At 41.0% G+C, this 14566-nt stretch overlaps 1 protein-coding gene across 5 annotated transcripts in view; it reads right to left on the bottom strand.

Moving 5' to 3' along the window:
- The window catches only part of PPP2R5D (protein phosphatase 2 regulatory subunit B'delta), a 52012-nt gene extending 37848 nt beyond the window's left edge, over window positions 1–14164 (bottom strand). For 4 of the 5 annotated variants that reach the window (XM_014052365.2, XM_014052367.2, XM_087717637.1 and 1 more), the window contains exons 1-2: window positions 14025–14164; window positions 9894–9980 (exon numbers count right to left, since the gene is read on the bottom strand). In XM_014052365.2, coding sequence (XP_013907840.2) covers window positions 9894–9980; window positions 14025–14051 — 114 coding nt within the window. In that variant the 5' untranslated portion in view covers window positions 14052–14164. Of the gene's footprint in view, window positions 1–9893; window positions 9981–10128; window positions 10198–14024 lie in introns of those variants that run through there. The other variant, XM_014052366.2, reaches the window with a different exon arrangement.
- Between the last annotated feature and the right edge of the window lie 402 nt (window positions 14165–14566).

Genomic DNA, 14566 nt, shown 5'->3' with positions numbered 1-14566 from the left:
CATTTCACCATGCTTTGTTGTTGTTGCTAATTGTGAAGTTGTGTCCAACCCATCACGACCCCATGGAGAACGTTCTTCCAGGCCTTCCTATCCTCTACGATCCTCTGGAGTCCATTTAAGTTCACGCCTACTGCTTCGGTGACTCCATCCAGCCACCTCATTCTCTGTTGTCCCATTATTCTTTTCCCTCAATCTTTCCCAGCATTAGGCTCTTCTCTAGTGAGTCCTCATTAGATGGCCAAAGTATTTGAGTTTCATCTTCAGGATTTGGCCTTCTAAAGAGCAATGCTTACCCATCAGTAACTACTTATTTAAGTTCCTCTAAATTCAAGTTTGTGATATCACTGAAAATATCTAGTCATCTTGTCTTCTGCAAGCCCTTTTCTTCTATTGTCTTCAAATTTTCTAAGCATCAGGAGCATCTCTAAAGGCTTCCTTCTGCATCATTTGTCACTGTTAGTGCTTCTAATTAGTTATCTGGTTTTACTGTATTCAGTATTGGTTTGTTCTTATTATTATACAAAATATCATGTTTTCTTCAGCATCATAGTTCAAAGTTCATTTAACCTTTCTGAAGACCATGCACAGGTAGTCCTCTACTTACAACCAAAACTGAGCCCAAAATTTCTGTTATTAAATAAGACATTTGTTAAGTGAGGTTTGCTCCATTTTATGAGTTTTCTTGCCACAGTTAAGTGAATCATAACAGGTGTTAAGTTAATAACACAGTTGTTAAGTGAATCGAGCTTCCTCATTGACTTTGCTTGTCAGAAGTTCCCAAAAGGGGATCACATGATCCTGGGTCATAAATATTAGTCAGTTGCCAAGTGCCTGAATGTTGACTATGTGACTATGGGATGCTGCAATGGTCATAAGTGTGAAAAACGATCATAAATCACTTTTGTCATTGCTGTTATAACTTCAAATGGTCACTAAAAGAACTGTTGTAAGTCGAGGACTACCTATAATTAATAGTAACTTTGTTGGTACTATAATCTCTCTACAATTCAATATTTTGTCTTGATTTGTCATAATCCTTAGCTATCTAGTCCAAGTAGCAGGTACCTTTATTTCATGGTTAAAGTTACCACCTCCATAGATTTTTGAGTATTGGTTTCCCTACAGTATTTCTTCACTAATTTGCATGGCATTGGCACTTATAGTTGTTAGTTGCAAAGTCGTGTCCAACCCATCGCGACCACATGGACAACATTCCTCCAAGCCTTCCTGTCCTCTACCATCCTCTAGAGCAGTGCTTCTCAACCTTGGCCCACCTGAAGATGCGTGGATTTCAACTCCCAGAATTCCCCAGCCATCTCTGCTGGCTGGGGGATTCTGGGAGTTGAAGTCCACGCATCTTCAGTTGATCAACATTGAGAAACACTGCTCTAGAGTCCATTTAAGCTCATGCCTACTGCTTCGGTGACAGCATTGGCACTAGTAGTTGATATAACATTTGCTTTTAAAAATTAATATCATTGGAGAATAGCTTTTGCACGTCCATCTTTCACCTATTAAGAGATTTTTTTAAGTTCCCCTCACAGCCATTCAAATGATATCAACATTATATCTTAATACTATTTCCAGTCATTTTAATTTCTATTTCTGATTCTCTCCTAGTTTTATCCGGTATATTCTGCATATAAGCTAAATACCGGTAGACAGGATGACACTGTGTTTTCCATTCTTCCTTACAAACTGCAAGCAGCATCTCAAGAGCAGTATCTAGAGTTGCCCAAAGTCATTGACAGAGATGGGCAGCCATAGAAATTGAATGAATGAATGCATGAATGAATGAACAAACAAACAAGCAAAATCTTGTTCTGCTGGAATTTCATAAAACTCTTCCAAATTGCCCAATATTTTCTGGGGTTCACTTAATTTCATATTAAGTTGCCCAGAGCCACCTCGATAGTGAGATGGGCAGCCTATAAATCTAATAAATAAATATATATTCTAAAATATTTGGTTCCAGCTCAGTCAAGATACTGAAACAGAGATCTTTGGGCTGAATAGGGTCAGAAAATAAATAGAAACAGATAAAACATTGGTTAGATATAGCATCATCGACACAATGAACATGAATTTGGGCAAATTAGGGAGGTCCCTGGGGTCACAAAAAGTTTAGTCTTTGTGACTATACAACACCATAGCGACTAAACAACAACAAAATACATTACTAAAGACAAACAAATAGAAGTTTCAGTGTCTTATTTGGGAAAAGGATGGTTAGTCCTTCCGTCTCATATTCTGGGGAAAACAGTTCAAACTGCTTTCAAATTCTTAATTTATTCCCTATGAAATGAATGCCAGAATCTGGGCATATGATCGCATTTTGGGTGCTTGACAACTGGCTCAACTTTATGACTATTTGTAGTGTTCTGCAGTCACATGACTGCAATTTTTTACTTTTTTGCCAGTTTCCTCACTTACCTCCAATTCCGGGCAAAAAAAAAATGCCCATTAGGTATAACGGATTTGTTTAACTACCATCATGTTTGCTTAAAAATTTCTGAAACAAAAATGCCAAAACATTTATCCAGTCATGTGATACTTCAACTTATGACTGCAATTTTAGGTTCAATTATGGTCAGAAATCAAGCACTACTTATGTTTTCTTTTGATGCTGTTGGAAGAAATACAATACAATAGCACAGTTGGAAGGGACCTTGGAGGTCTTCTAGTCCAGCCCGCTGCCTAGGCAGGAAATCCTATACCATTCCAGACAAATGGCTATCCAACATCTTCTTAAAGACTTCCAATGTTGGGGCATTCACAACTTCTGCAGGCAAGCTGTTCCACTGATTAATTGTTCTGTCAGGAAATTTCTCCTCAGTTCTAAGTTGCTTCTCTCCTTGATTAGTTTCCATCCATTGCTTCTTGTTCTACCCTCAGGTACTTTGGAGAATAGTTTGACTCCCTCTTCTTTGTGGCAACCCCTGAGATATTGGAACACTGCTATCATGTCTCCCCTAGTCCTTCTTTTCATTAAACTAGACATACCCAGTTCCTGCAACCGTTCTTCATATGTTTTAGTCTCCAATCCCCTAATCACCTTTGTACATCTGGTTCAGTTCTAAGCATGGAGAAAGACACTGGAACCATGGAGGCTGATTGGAAAGATGGTTTATTGATAAACAGGAGCACATATGTTTGAGGTCCTGGACAGCTGACCACATGGAGTGGAGTGAGGGTTATTTATACCCTCTCTTGGGCCTTGTCCTTAAGCTTCCTGTTCCTGTGCAAAAAATGTATTCTATTGGCTGTAGTCAGATTCCCATGGGGTCAGGTTTGTCTGAATCAAGTTTGGTTGAAGCCTGGAGGGTGATGCAATGTCCTCAGGTGATTTTGCAATGCAGTGAGTCCTGCTGCTAGATAATCATATTATGTCCTGGAGGGTCATGTCTTAATCCCATCACCCTGGAGCTGAAGGCCTTTTGTTTTGTAGATAGGCTGGCCCAGTCCTTCTCAATGGGCACCAAATATCTGCTGGGGGCAGGAAGTAGAAGCTCTGAGTTTCTGTCTTCTTTAATATTTCTATTTCTCTTTTAGGGGAAATATAATATTTCCTAGAATATTTCATTCTTCTAAGAGGGGTGGGTGCTAACTTTCTATAGGTAGGTACTACTTTCTATTATGCCACAAAGGAGCATAGAACTGTTGGGCATCAGTTTCATCTGCAGTTATACCACAGATCTGGATCACTATAATTTCAAAAGAATTACCATGACTCAAACCAAGATTATTTTGTCATTGAGTCTAGCACTTCTTTATTAATCATGACATCTACTGTTGCTTCCACAATTTTAATATCCACAGTAGATGCTCCTCTTATGTTAAGTGAACCATTGGAGTTCACTGAATGCCAGAATTTCAGCGTTCAGTCTTGACATTTTTGCGCTGATATGGTTCTGACTTTCAATGTATCAATACCCTGTTTCCCTGAAAATAAGACCTCATCAGATAATAAGCCCAATCGGGCTTTTGAGCACATGCGCTAAAATAAGCCTTCCCAAAAAATATTGCAACACAGCAGCAGCCATGAAGTGACCACGCTTGTCACCTCTAAAATATTAAGACCTTCCGGAAAATAAGGCCAAGCACGGTAACACGGTAGCAGGTATATATTTCAGCAGCATATTTCCTTTTGCCTTTGGACACATCAACCCAATCACAGCAATCACACACATACAGTGCCTTATAACGATCCTCGGTTCTTCCATAGCAGATTTGTTGGATAGATTCTCACCAATGGAACTCACATTCCAATATCCTATCATCATTGTCCAGGTTGTGAGTATTTATTTGGTTTTCTTGGAACAATATTAGAAAGATTGCTATTTCTTTTTCATTTCACACCAAGAACAATGATGGGTCCTTGATAGTCTCTGAGCTTGCTTGTTTCCTGCAGATGTTTCATTATCCTAACTAGGTAATATCATCAGTGCTGTTTTCTGTCAGTTTATATTCTGATGCCTTGCCTGTCTGTGTGGGTGGGGGTGGTCTTATCTTTTTTGCATATGCAAAAGAGATAATCAACCAGCCCAAAAGAGAAAAAGACTCCAGCACCTCTCCACCAGTAATCAGCACTCAGATCAGCATAGATTAATTCCATACCAGCAATCAAATAAGCAATACCCCAATCAAGAAACTGCCAAAGAATCATCAGTAAACAGCCCAACCAAAGATTCTCTAAGACCTCCCCCGCCCACCCAGACAGGCAAGGCACCAGAATACAAAACGACAGCAAACAGTCCTCCTTGCTAGACAACTAATGATGTTGCCTAGTTCGGGTAAGGAAACATTTGCAAGAAAACAAACAAGCCCAGAGAGCATCAAGAACCCCTCATTTCAACCCTGAGCTACAAATATTCTCCTTTGTTGGTTCCCAGAACAATGCATATATTAATAAAATAACACAAGAGAATTATCAACACAAAATTCTATGCAGAAATGGGTATTGCTGCCACACATCTTTTTCAAAATTCTGCCAAATCAAGGGAATGAAAGAGGACTTGGCATAACAATTACAGGTAGTCCTCGACTTGCAACCATTCATTTAGTGAGCATTCAAAATTACAACAGCATTGAAAAAAATTACTTATGACCCTTGTTCACACTTTTTTTCAACTGTTTTTTTCAACTGTTGCAGCATCCCCCTGGTCATGTGACCAAAGTCCGGGTACTTGGCAGTGGTGGGTTCCAGATCCCGTCGCAACCGGTACGCTGCGATGAGGCCGGGCATCCACCTCGGGCACGCACCCTGTGCATGCATGCGCACCCACCGCCCTGCGACACTCCAGCTGCTCGGCTGAGGTCACACAGGCACCATATGCTGCGCACACATGTGCAAATGGCACGGTTGGCTTAAAAGCAGGTAAGAAACACGCGAGGGGGCAACAAAACACCATTCTGGTACGGTGGCCACTGCTCCCAGCTGCCACCGGTACGCCTGTACCAGGACGTACCGGCTGAAACCCACCACTGGTACTTGACAACTGGCATGTATTTATGATAGTTGCAGTGTCTGATCACCTTTTGTGACCTTCAGACAAAGTCAACAGGGGGAGCTATTAATGTTACTAACTTAACAACTGCAGGAATTCACTTAATCATTGTGGCAGGAAAGGTCATAAACTGGGGCAAAACTCACTTATCAACTGTTTGGCTTAGCAACAGAAATGTCAGGCTCAATTGTGGTTGTAACTCAAGGACTACCCGTACATTAATAAAAGAAAAGGCTGAAACTGACAGGCACATGGAAACTAAGGAGACAAAAAATACTAGCACCAAATGAAAAAGAATTCAGCTGGATCTATTCCCAAATGCTGCCCTCATTTTGCAACAGAGGCTCAGTGACCAACGCTGACAAAACATCTACTGGAATTATACCAATGGCTCTGACTTCATTTTTTTCCCCTCACAAATCTATCCCTTAGCAACTTGCTGGCTAATTCAAAGCAGTACAATAAAGAAATTTCAAATGGAAGCAGCTGTCCCTATAAGCTTGTAAACACTCCCACAATGGATCGCAGAGAAGTCATCATAGGTTAGGAACTAGAATGAAAAATAGATAATAAGAAAAAGTGGGAGAAACATATTGATTCCCTGGACTAGAAAATAATGTGTGAAACAATTGATACAAAATGATGCTTTCCAGTGACATTAGGAAATGGATGGCATATACCCTCTTTTTTTCCCTGCATAATACTTGCTCTCCTCTTTTTTTCCAAGGACAATAGGGCAGCTTGCCAGTCTACAGGGCTGCCCACTGCATATTAACGAGATTCACCACAGCCAATTCATTATAAATCCAAAGAGGTCTTGTGCCACTTTTCAATTCCAGAAACTTGAACAAAGTGCCTTAAAAAGGGAGAGAAACACTGTATTGGTTTAAGCAGTCAAAATGTCAAACAGTTAACATCCGGAATATTATTACTAATATGGCCTCACCAGAGAATTTCTGATAGAGTCAGCCCATCTATTGGATATATTATTTTTAAGAGATGTTCAGAATATTTTGAAGTGTTTTCATGTAAATTATTGTAGTTCGCTCAGCAATACATTTTTTCAAAGTTTGTTGGCTAAATACTCCCTGTCCTATTTTGAGAACAAGAAGAAATAGAAAGGATGGCCTCTTTTGAACCAAAGATACAGGTACTGTTAAAAACTGTAGAGACTCCTACCACTTTCTCTTTTTTTAAAAAAAGCAGCACACACTAACAGACAGATAAGAGAATAACAGAGTTGGGAGGGACCTTGGAGGTCTTCTAGTCTAACCCCCTGCTCAAGCAGGAAGCCCTATAGCATTTTAGACAAATGTCATCCAATCTCTTTTTAAAAACTGCTAGTGTTGAAACATTCACAATTTCTGGAGGAAAGTTGTTCCACTGATCAACTGTTCTAATCAGGATAAGTTGCATGTGGGAAATAGTTCATTTTTTATGTCATTAATTATTAGATTTATTTCCCATATTTCATCTGCAAGGATAGGGTGAAATATAGTAAACAGCACTCTCTCTTCCAATTTCTGAAAAAGTCTGGGAAAACACCTTGCACTGAACAGAGGACTAGACTAGATGAGTTCTGAGATGTTTTTCAATTCTATGATTCTATAATGATGCAGCTGGAAGGAATTAAGATAACTATGGGATTTCAAGATAAAATAACTGGCAAATAGCCTCTTTAATGATCTCTTACAGAAGCCATTGGAAATTAGACAGAAGATTACGAGTACCTTTTGGGTGACAAGCTGCCCAATTTAAACAGGTAAAGAGGATAGAGTATCCTTCACTCCTTTTTATATGAAAGGGTATTTCCTATGCCGTCTTCATACCTAACGTATGAAAAAGGAACTATTTCTTTTTAACAAAAAGAAAAGAAAAATCAAAAAACATAATCAGCACTCCTGTTTGAGTACCGTATATTCTTTGTTGTACACTGCTAGGGAAAGGAGGTACAACGCAATGTTGAAGATTCCTAGTTCCACATAAAAGAACTAAATAAAAACTGCACTGTGAATGCAGAAGTTGACAGAATCGGTAAGAAATGGTTGTTTTCTGGCAGAGACTGGATTCCTTCTTCTAACTCTTTACATTTTACCAGCATCCTGCTCTCACTTACGGGGTACAGGACAAAGGGCTTGTTATCAATGTTGGCTCTGAAGTTGCCTTTGCTCTCTTGACTTTCTTTTCAATATTCGCCCTTTACTTGTGCGTTTGGGCCTTTATCCACTGTTCTTTTTATACCTGTTTTTAAAAGCCAAGCTTTCTTTTCTGCTGTGAAGAACTTTCCTTAGCTGTACTTACTCTAAAAACAAATGAGTATTCAAGGGTTGATCTACCCAGAAGTCAGTGCAAAGCAGTCAACAATTATTTGATTGACAGAAAGGTCATGGCAAAGAAATAAGGCCTAGCCTAGCCTTCCCCACCACATGCTTTGAAAGTGCAGGGAAGTATTTTGTTTTATTTTAAATATAAGGTAGTAGCTGCTTTGTTTTTGGTTTAATATGTTCTTCAATCCCATACACTTACTGTAGCTTGTGCACAATGACTTAAAAATTTAGAATGCAGCACGAACATAACAAATTTCAGATTAATGAACAAATTATGAATAAGCAAACTACACCATGTACTGATGTAATGAAATGCATGAATGACCTCGGGGAGTGAAGGAAATATTCTGTTGCGAGAGGCAGGAGCCTGCAGTCACTTAACAGTAAGAGAAAAAAAAAAAAGGAAATATACACTCTAATGGTTCAAATAGTAAAAAGTGAAGGCAGGAAGTTTGTGCCTTCAGACTTGCAATGTAGCCTTACAAGAAAGAATTAGCGCATATTGTCCTGCTTCCTGTATAGTTTACTTATAAGGGCTGATAGCTACATAAAGCTAGCATGTATTAGTGTCCAACAAAAGCCTCCTCAAACCACACAGAGCTAATTGCATTTTTCATCTCTACCTCAACTACTGCTCTGCTTTGGTTGCTTTCCTTACCACTTCTCAGAACCAGCAGCCATGCTGGCTGGGAATTCTAGAGCAGTGTTTCTCAACCTTGGCAACTTGAAGATGTCCGGACTTCAACTCCCAGAATTCCCCAGCCAGCACTTGAAGATGTCCGGACTTCAATTCCCAGAATTCCCCAGCCAGCGAATGCTGGCTGGGGAATTCTGGGAGTTGAAGTCCGGACATCTTCAAGTTGCCAAGGTTGAGAAACACTGTTCTAGAGTCTTCAAACATATCTGAGGAAGCAAGTTGGGGAAGGCTCCGCTAGAATTACTTGAAGTTTTTAGTCTTTCTTTACTTGCTTGTGCTATTTTCGGCAGTCAAAGAAAATTATTCCAAACTTTTTCAAACATTGGTTGCTGTTTATCAGCAGAATATATTTCATGCACCAACAAGTAATACATTTATTCTGCCACATGTACCTTTCTGAACTTATCATTAATTATCTTCAAAAAAGCACTAAAACTGAAAACATTCTGAGATTACCATTGTACTGATACACCTTTTATGACTCTATGAACAGTTGTAGGTTTTTTTCCTTGAATAATTTTCATTTTGGAAAAAAAAATGTGTCTTGTTTACACACAAGACACACACACACACACACACACACACTCACCATCTGGTGAGTGCCGAAGCCACAGTCACAGATGAGACCCAGAGCACGCACGACTACATCAGTAAGATGGCACCTAAAGATGAGCTGCTGAGAGAATGCCTGAGGCAGCAGCAGATGTGGGAGGAAGATCAAGCAGAGGAAGTGCCATGGCAAGATAAGACCCTGCATGGGATATACCATCGACAGATAGCTGAGGTAACAGACATTGGGAAATCCTATCAGTGGCTGGAAAAGGCTGGACTAAAAGACAGCACTGAGGCACTGATCATAGCAGCCCAAGAATAGCACTAAGCACCAGGTCCATAGAAGCAGAGGCCCATAAGCCCCAAAGTGCAGGATGCACAGACAAGCCCCAGAAATTGTTAAAAGAGAGAAAGATCATACTTGGTAGGGGTCTGAACTATCTGCTTGTGAACCACTCTGTAATTTAGGCCAAAGGCTACAAGTTATCCAAATCTTGATTCTATAACTAGAAGAGAATTTAGGATAGTTGTTTATTACAAGTCTCTTTGTTGGCTTTCTTTTCTCCATACTATGTACTCCAGATGTAATGGACCCCAATTCTTGTAATACCCAGCAAACTGGGGATTACGGGAATTGTAGTCAAGAAATTCTAAACAGCATTAATGTAGGGAGAGGTAGGTTAGAACCTTATCAAGGCATAAGAAAAAGAATAGTTGTCGTTTTCTCTCTCTGAATCAATTTGTCACCCTAATCAGAGGCTCAGAAAATAAATCTAGAAAAGTAAAAAAGATATTAATTCAATCCATTACCTCTTCTGAATTCTCTGTTGCATTACCTCCATCCTTCCCACTGCTGCTGCTGGCCTTTGTAGTGCTTTTAGTAGATTTTGGAGGCTCCTAGAAGAAAGGCAGAAGAAATGAAAGATACAAATGCAGAACCAGCCAAACATATTTAGATGCAGTGATCCACAAAACTGTCCTCAAGATAGGTACCATGCAAGTGAAAAACAGGCACTTTCCTATAAACAAAACTGCTATACTGTACCATATTGCACAAACTCATGCAAATAGAAATCCTTTTCCCAGCATAGGATAGATCTGGGCAAAGCAAATCACTCTTGAGGCAGTTCCCCAGAATGATTTATTCTTCTCCTTTTAGAATGGTCACCCAATTTTGTTAAGCCCTTCCCTCTACCCCACCCTGCAAAAGTGCCTTTTGACTGTAGTTTTAAACTAAACTGTTGAGTCTCTGCTGGACTCTGCCAAGACAAGTGAATCTAATTGATATTTCCCGTGGGATAGTTGTATTTTCCTAGACAGTAAAAATTAAGAGAGAGATTTGTGGTGGTTTAAACATCAACATTATTTATCAAGTTTGGTCACCTCTAAATATCACAAGCAGGGGTGGGTTTCTCGCCCCGTTCCAACCGGTTCGGTTGGAACAAGGCCGGCGGCGTCCTCGCGGACGTGTGCGGCGTCCTCGCGCACGCGCACGGCGCACGCGTGCACGGCGCACGCATGCGCACTAGCATCTGTGCGATGCTCCAGCTGCTCCTGGAGGATCGCGCAGGCGCTGTATGCATCCTGCGCATGCGTGGAAGCGCAGAATTCGTCAAAACCAGGTAAGGAGCGGGAGCGGGTGCGCGGGCGCGCGTGGGGGGGGCCCTTTGCCGTTCCCGGAAGTTACTTACTTCCGGGTTCGGCGACCAACCGGTTCGCAGGGACCGCCGCGAACCGGTTGAAACCCACCCCTGATCACAAGGTACATAACAGTTGCATATTCTGAAGTAAACTACAATCTACAAAAATATAGTCCACAATAAATCTGTTAGACTTATTGCCAGAAGAGATTTGATAGGTTTTGCTACCAAAGAGAGCAAGGCAATGAAAATAATAATAGCTGAATTGGTACTACTGGTTGTTGTGGAGATAGAGAAACTAGAACTGACATAATTCTACTTTTATGACAAGAAAAAAGAAAGTATAACTATCATCATTCCAAGCAAAGGCAAAAAAGTTCCCACCTACCCCCTAAGTTTTCAAAACACATTGTCAGATGTACAGTAGTTTTTTAAATGACTTTTTAAAAAATCTGTCATTTATGGCAACAGCACAATTCTAATAATGTATGTTATTGTATTTTGTTCAAAAAATTTGAATATTGTGTTTCACCTTACAGACTACATAGCCTGCTAGTGGATTAAACTGCATGTATGTTATTTAGGTGCTATGAATTGTGTCTTTTTTTCTTAGTTTAATTTAGACTTGTATCATTCTTCTTAACTAATAGGATGCACCCAAATTATGTTAAGACTGTGCAAAAGTTTACAAAGTTGATATTTAGAAACATATTTAAAAGAGGAAAAATATAAAATGTAGAAGAAAACTCTAGAACACACACAATATACTAGCAGAAGACGTCCTACAAATGTCTTCTAAGACAAAAGCCTTGCTGAAATCAACTGAGCATAGTTGTAAAAATGTGTAAAGACTAAAAGTAAATGTGTCAAGACTAAGTACATGAAAAATATATTAAGCTCGAAATACCTGTTTCAAGTTTGAAACAAGCTTTTCCAATCCTACCAGAACTGTTCCAACCTACTTTAAAGTTAAAATGGCCATTTAGCACTGAAAGCACTTTCAATGATGTTTGAATTTAAAATGTTTTATATACAAAGTCAAAGGTATCAAGCCATTTGTTGCCAGCTCAAACTGTTGACACCTGTAGTCTCTTTTACACTGCTAAGATGCAGTTTTCCAGGTTTTAAACAGCTATCTTTCTCAGTTGGATTACAAAAACACAGCCGACCTCAAATAATACAAAGACATATTTGTTGCTATCTAGGACACATCCAGATTTTTACAACTTAGACAGCACTATTGCTAGTTCTAGACAGAACTATTGTACTTTAGACATAAACTTGAAATCTGCAAGGAAAGCATGATCATTTTCCATTACTGGACATGCCATATTTCTCAATCTTAGACTTAGCATGACTATGTACTCTACAAGGGGTATCTCTTCTCTGCAACTGATCAATGCATTTCTGCCATGTACTATATATGCATTCATGAACTTTACAGATATTAACTTGCATTCCATTAATGTTCTTTATTGGTGTGCCCTTTTATTATTTGATCAGATCTGTGCTTATACTCATCTTCCTGATGTACCTTTTGTAGATTTCTGCCACCTAGAGAAACAAAGCCTACCATCTACTTGCAACTGTACACAACTGCATAAGTAAAGTCCATTACATGATTTTGTAATGTCCATTACATGTGCCCATTTAAAATCTACAGGTACTCAACTTACAACCATTTATTTAACGACCATTCCAAATTACGAAAGCACTGAAAAAAGTGAGTTACATTAATGATCATTGGAGTGTCCTTGTGGTCATATAACAAAATTCAAGCACTTGGCAATCAGCATATGTTTATGACAGTTGCAGCATCCTGGGGTCACATGATCGTTATCTGCAACCTTCCCAGGGGTTTCCAACAAGCAAAGTTAGGAAGGATGACAGATTCGCTTAATGACCACATTGCTTTGTGATGGAAGTTCAGGTCCTAACTGTGACCATAAATCAAGGTCCACTTATACCAGTATCCTCAGCATCTACACAATGTATTTTGCATCTATCTGCACATATGGCATACAAAATATTTGCTGACACAAAATACTATCAATACTATTTGTTCAAAATGCTCCTTTCTCAAACATACCAACTTAAGCATGCCCACACACTTGTATTGTTGTATGCTATTCAAGTACGTGCACCATTGGAGCATTATGTCAGCCTGCACATGCACAGCCCTTGAATTTGCTTAATCTCCAGCTCCTTACTTAGCAATGTTTTTGGAACAAGTACACAGTTTTGTCTATATCTATCTTAGGTACTGCACAATCTAGTAAGAATGGCAACAATAGCTCTGATGTGTTCTACAACTTCCTAAGTGTGCAATGCTGGATAAGAGGGCAGAGTCTCTCTAAGACTACCAATGGTACCTTCCATAAAGATGAATGTAAGGCCTATCTATGCCATAGTGTCTATCTCATGCAAAAACCTGCATGAACGTGGAAGGCCAGTAAATACACGCCTAACAAAGAGAACAGCGCTTTTGCAACTACTCGCCTATTAAAAATCTCTACTACCAAAGTGAGAATGTGCATTTTGTTTTCACTCTTTGTAGCATGATCTTCTGTATTGCAAAACCGGGCCAATCTCTACTAAATCCTCTCTCATGTTTCCTCAACCAACCCTCCTCCTCTGTTCCCCACCTCCGCAATTGTCTATGCATCGTGCAGTTGTCTCCCCCCACACACCCCCACCCCGCCGCTTTTGCACATCTTAATCTTGAGCTGTAATCGTACGAGCCCCCGGCATTTTCCATTCCGCGATGCAGGTACATCCACGGTCCTTTTATTTATGAACAGGCCACTGAAACGCACAACTTCGATCCGCCTTTCCTCTTTGGAGGTTCCTGCGGGAGCGGCGCCCGTAAGCCGGCTTTTTCTCCAAGCGCCTCGCTCTACACAAACCCCACCGCCAAAGGCCTTCGCCAGAGGTAATCTAAACTGCATTGTCTGCACCGTGCGTGTCAGTATAAGCGCGCCGGGCGACGTTTGTATGTGTGGCAAACCTAGGTCTGATTGCACGCAGGTATGCCTTGATCGCTTCCTGGAACTGTTGCACGACGCGGATCCTGCCTGCGACGCCCGAAAAGGGCTGCCGTGACTCTTGCACATAAAAGTGCTGCAGCAGCCCCCGTACCCGCCCTGCCAGCCTGCGGCTTGAGACGCGCGGGTGGGGAGGCTCCTCTCCCGGCGGAGGCCCCGGAGTCGGTCTTTGCCAGGCCTGGGCATGTTTTTTGCACTAGGGCATTTCCGTCCTCCTAACATAGCATCCTCCCGACCTACCCGTTTGCCCCCCTCACCTTCTCTTTTTTCAGCTTGTAGGGCATCCCGGATCTTGAAAGAACTACGAGCTGACCCGCTCGGCCTCTCCCGCCGGCTCGGCCTCCTTCTCTCGGTTGTCCTCACTGTCGCCGCCTCCCTCTGCGCAGGAGTGGCAGATCGTGGCGATTGGGCCTACTGCCCCAAAACCGCCTGACGACTGATTCGTCACTTTTACTTCATTGGCCAGAGGTCATCGCCATGAATTTTCTCATTGGCTGCTTATCTCAAGAGGCTTTTGAAGGACAGGAGAGAGGCGGGAGAGACTGGGAGAGGTTTTGCCAGTTTGCAAAGCAATTGTGATTGCGGGAGGGGGGGCACAAAATGCTCGGCGGCTTTGGGCAGTGCTGGGATTGGCAGGATGTGCATCGGGGTCGCCATTCCTGCTTTAAAGAAGTTGGAAGGGGCGCGTGAAATGTGTACAGTACACGGGAGTCATTTGTGAAATAGCGGACTATCGGTACAATGTAACACAGGTTTTCTGTGTCATTGTCAAGGAGAAACAGCCCAATAGACAAAATTC

This window comes from Thamnophis sirtalis, unplaced genomic scaffold, assembly GCF_051295495.1.
Source record: "Thamnophis sirtalis isolate CommonGarterSnake01/CBP01778 unplaced genomic scaffold, rThaSir2_p1.2 scaffold_6, whole genome shotgun sequence".
NCBI lineage: Eukaryota > Metazoa > Chordata > Lepidosauria > Squamata > Natricidae > Thamnophis > Thamnophis sirtalis.
The sequence above is the reverse complement of the archived record's forward strand: the minus strand, read 5'-3'. Positions and strand labels throughout refer to the sequence as shown.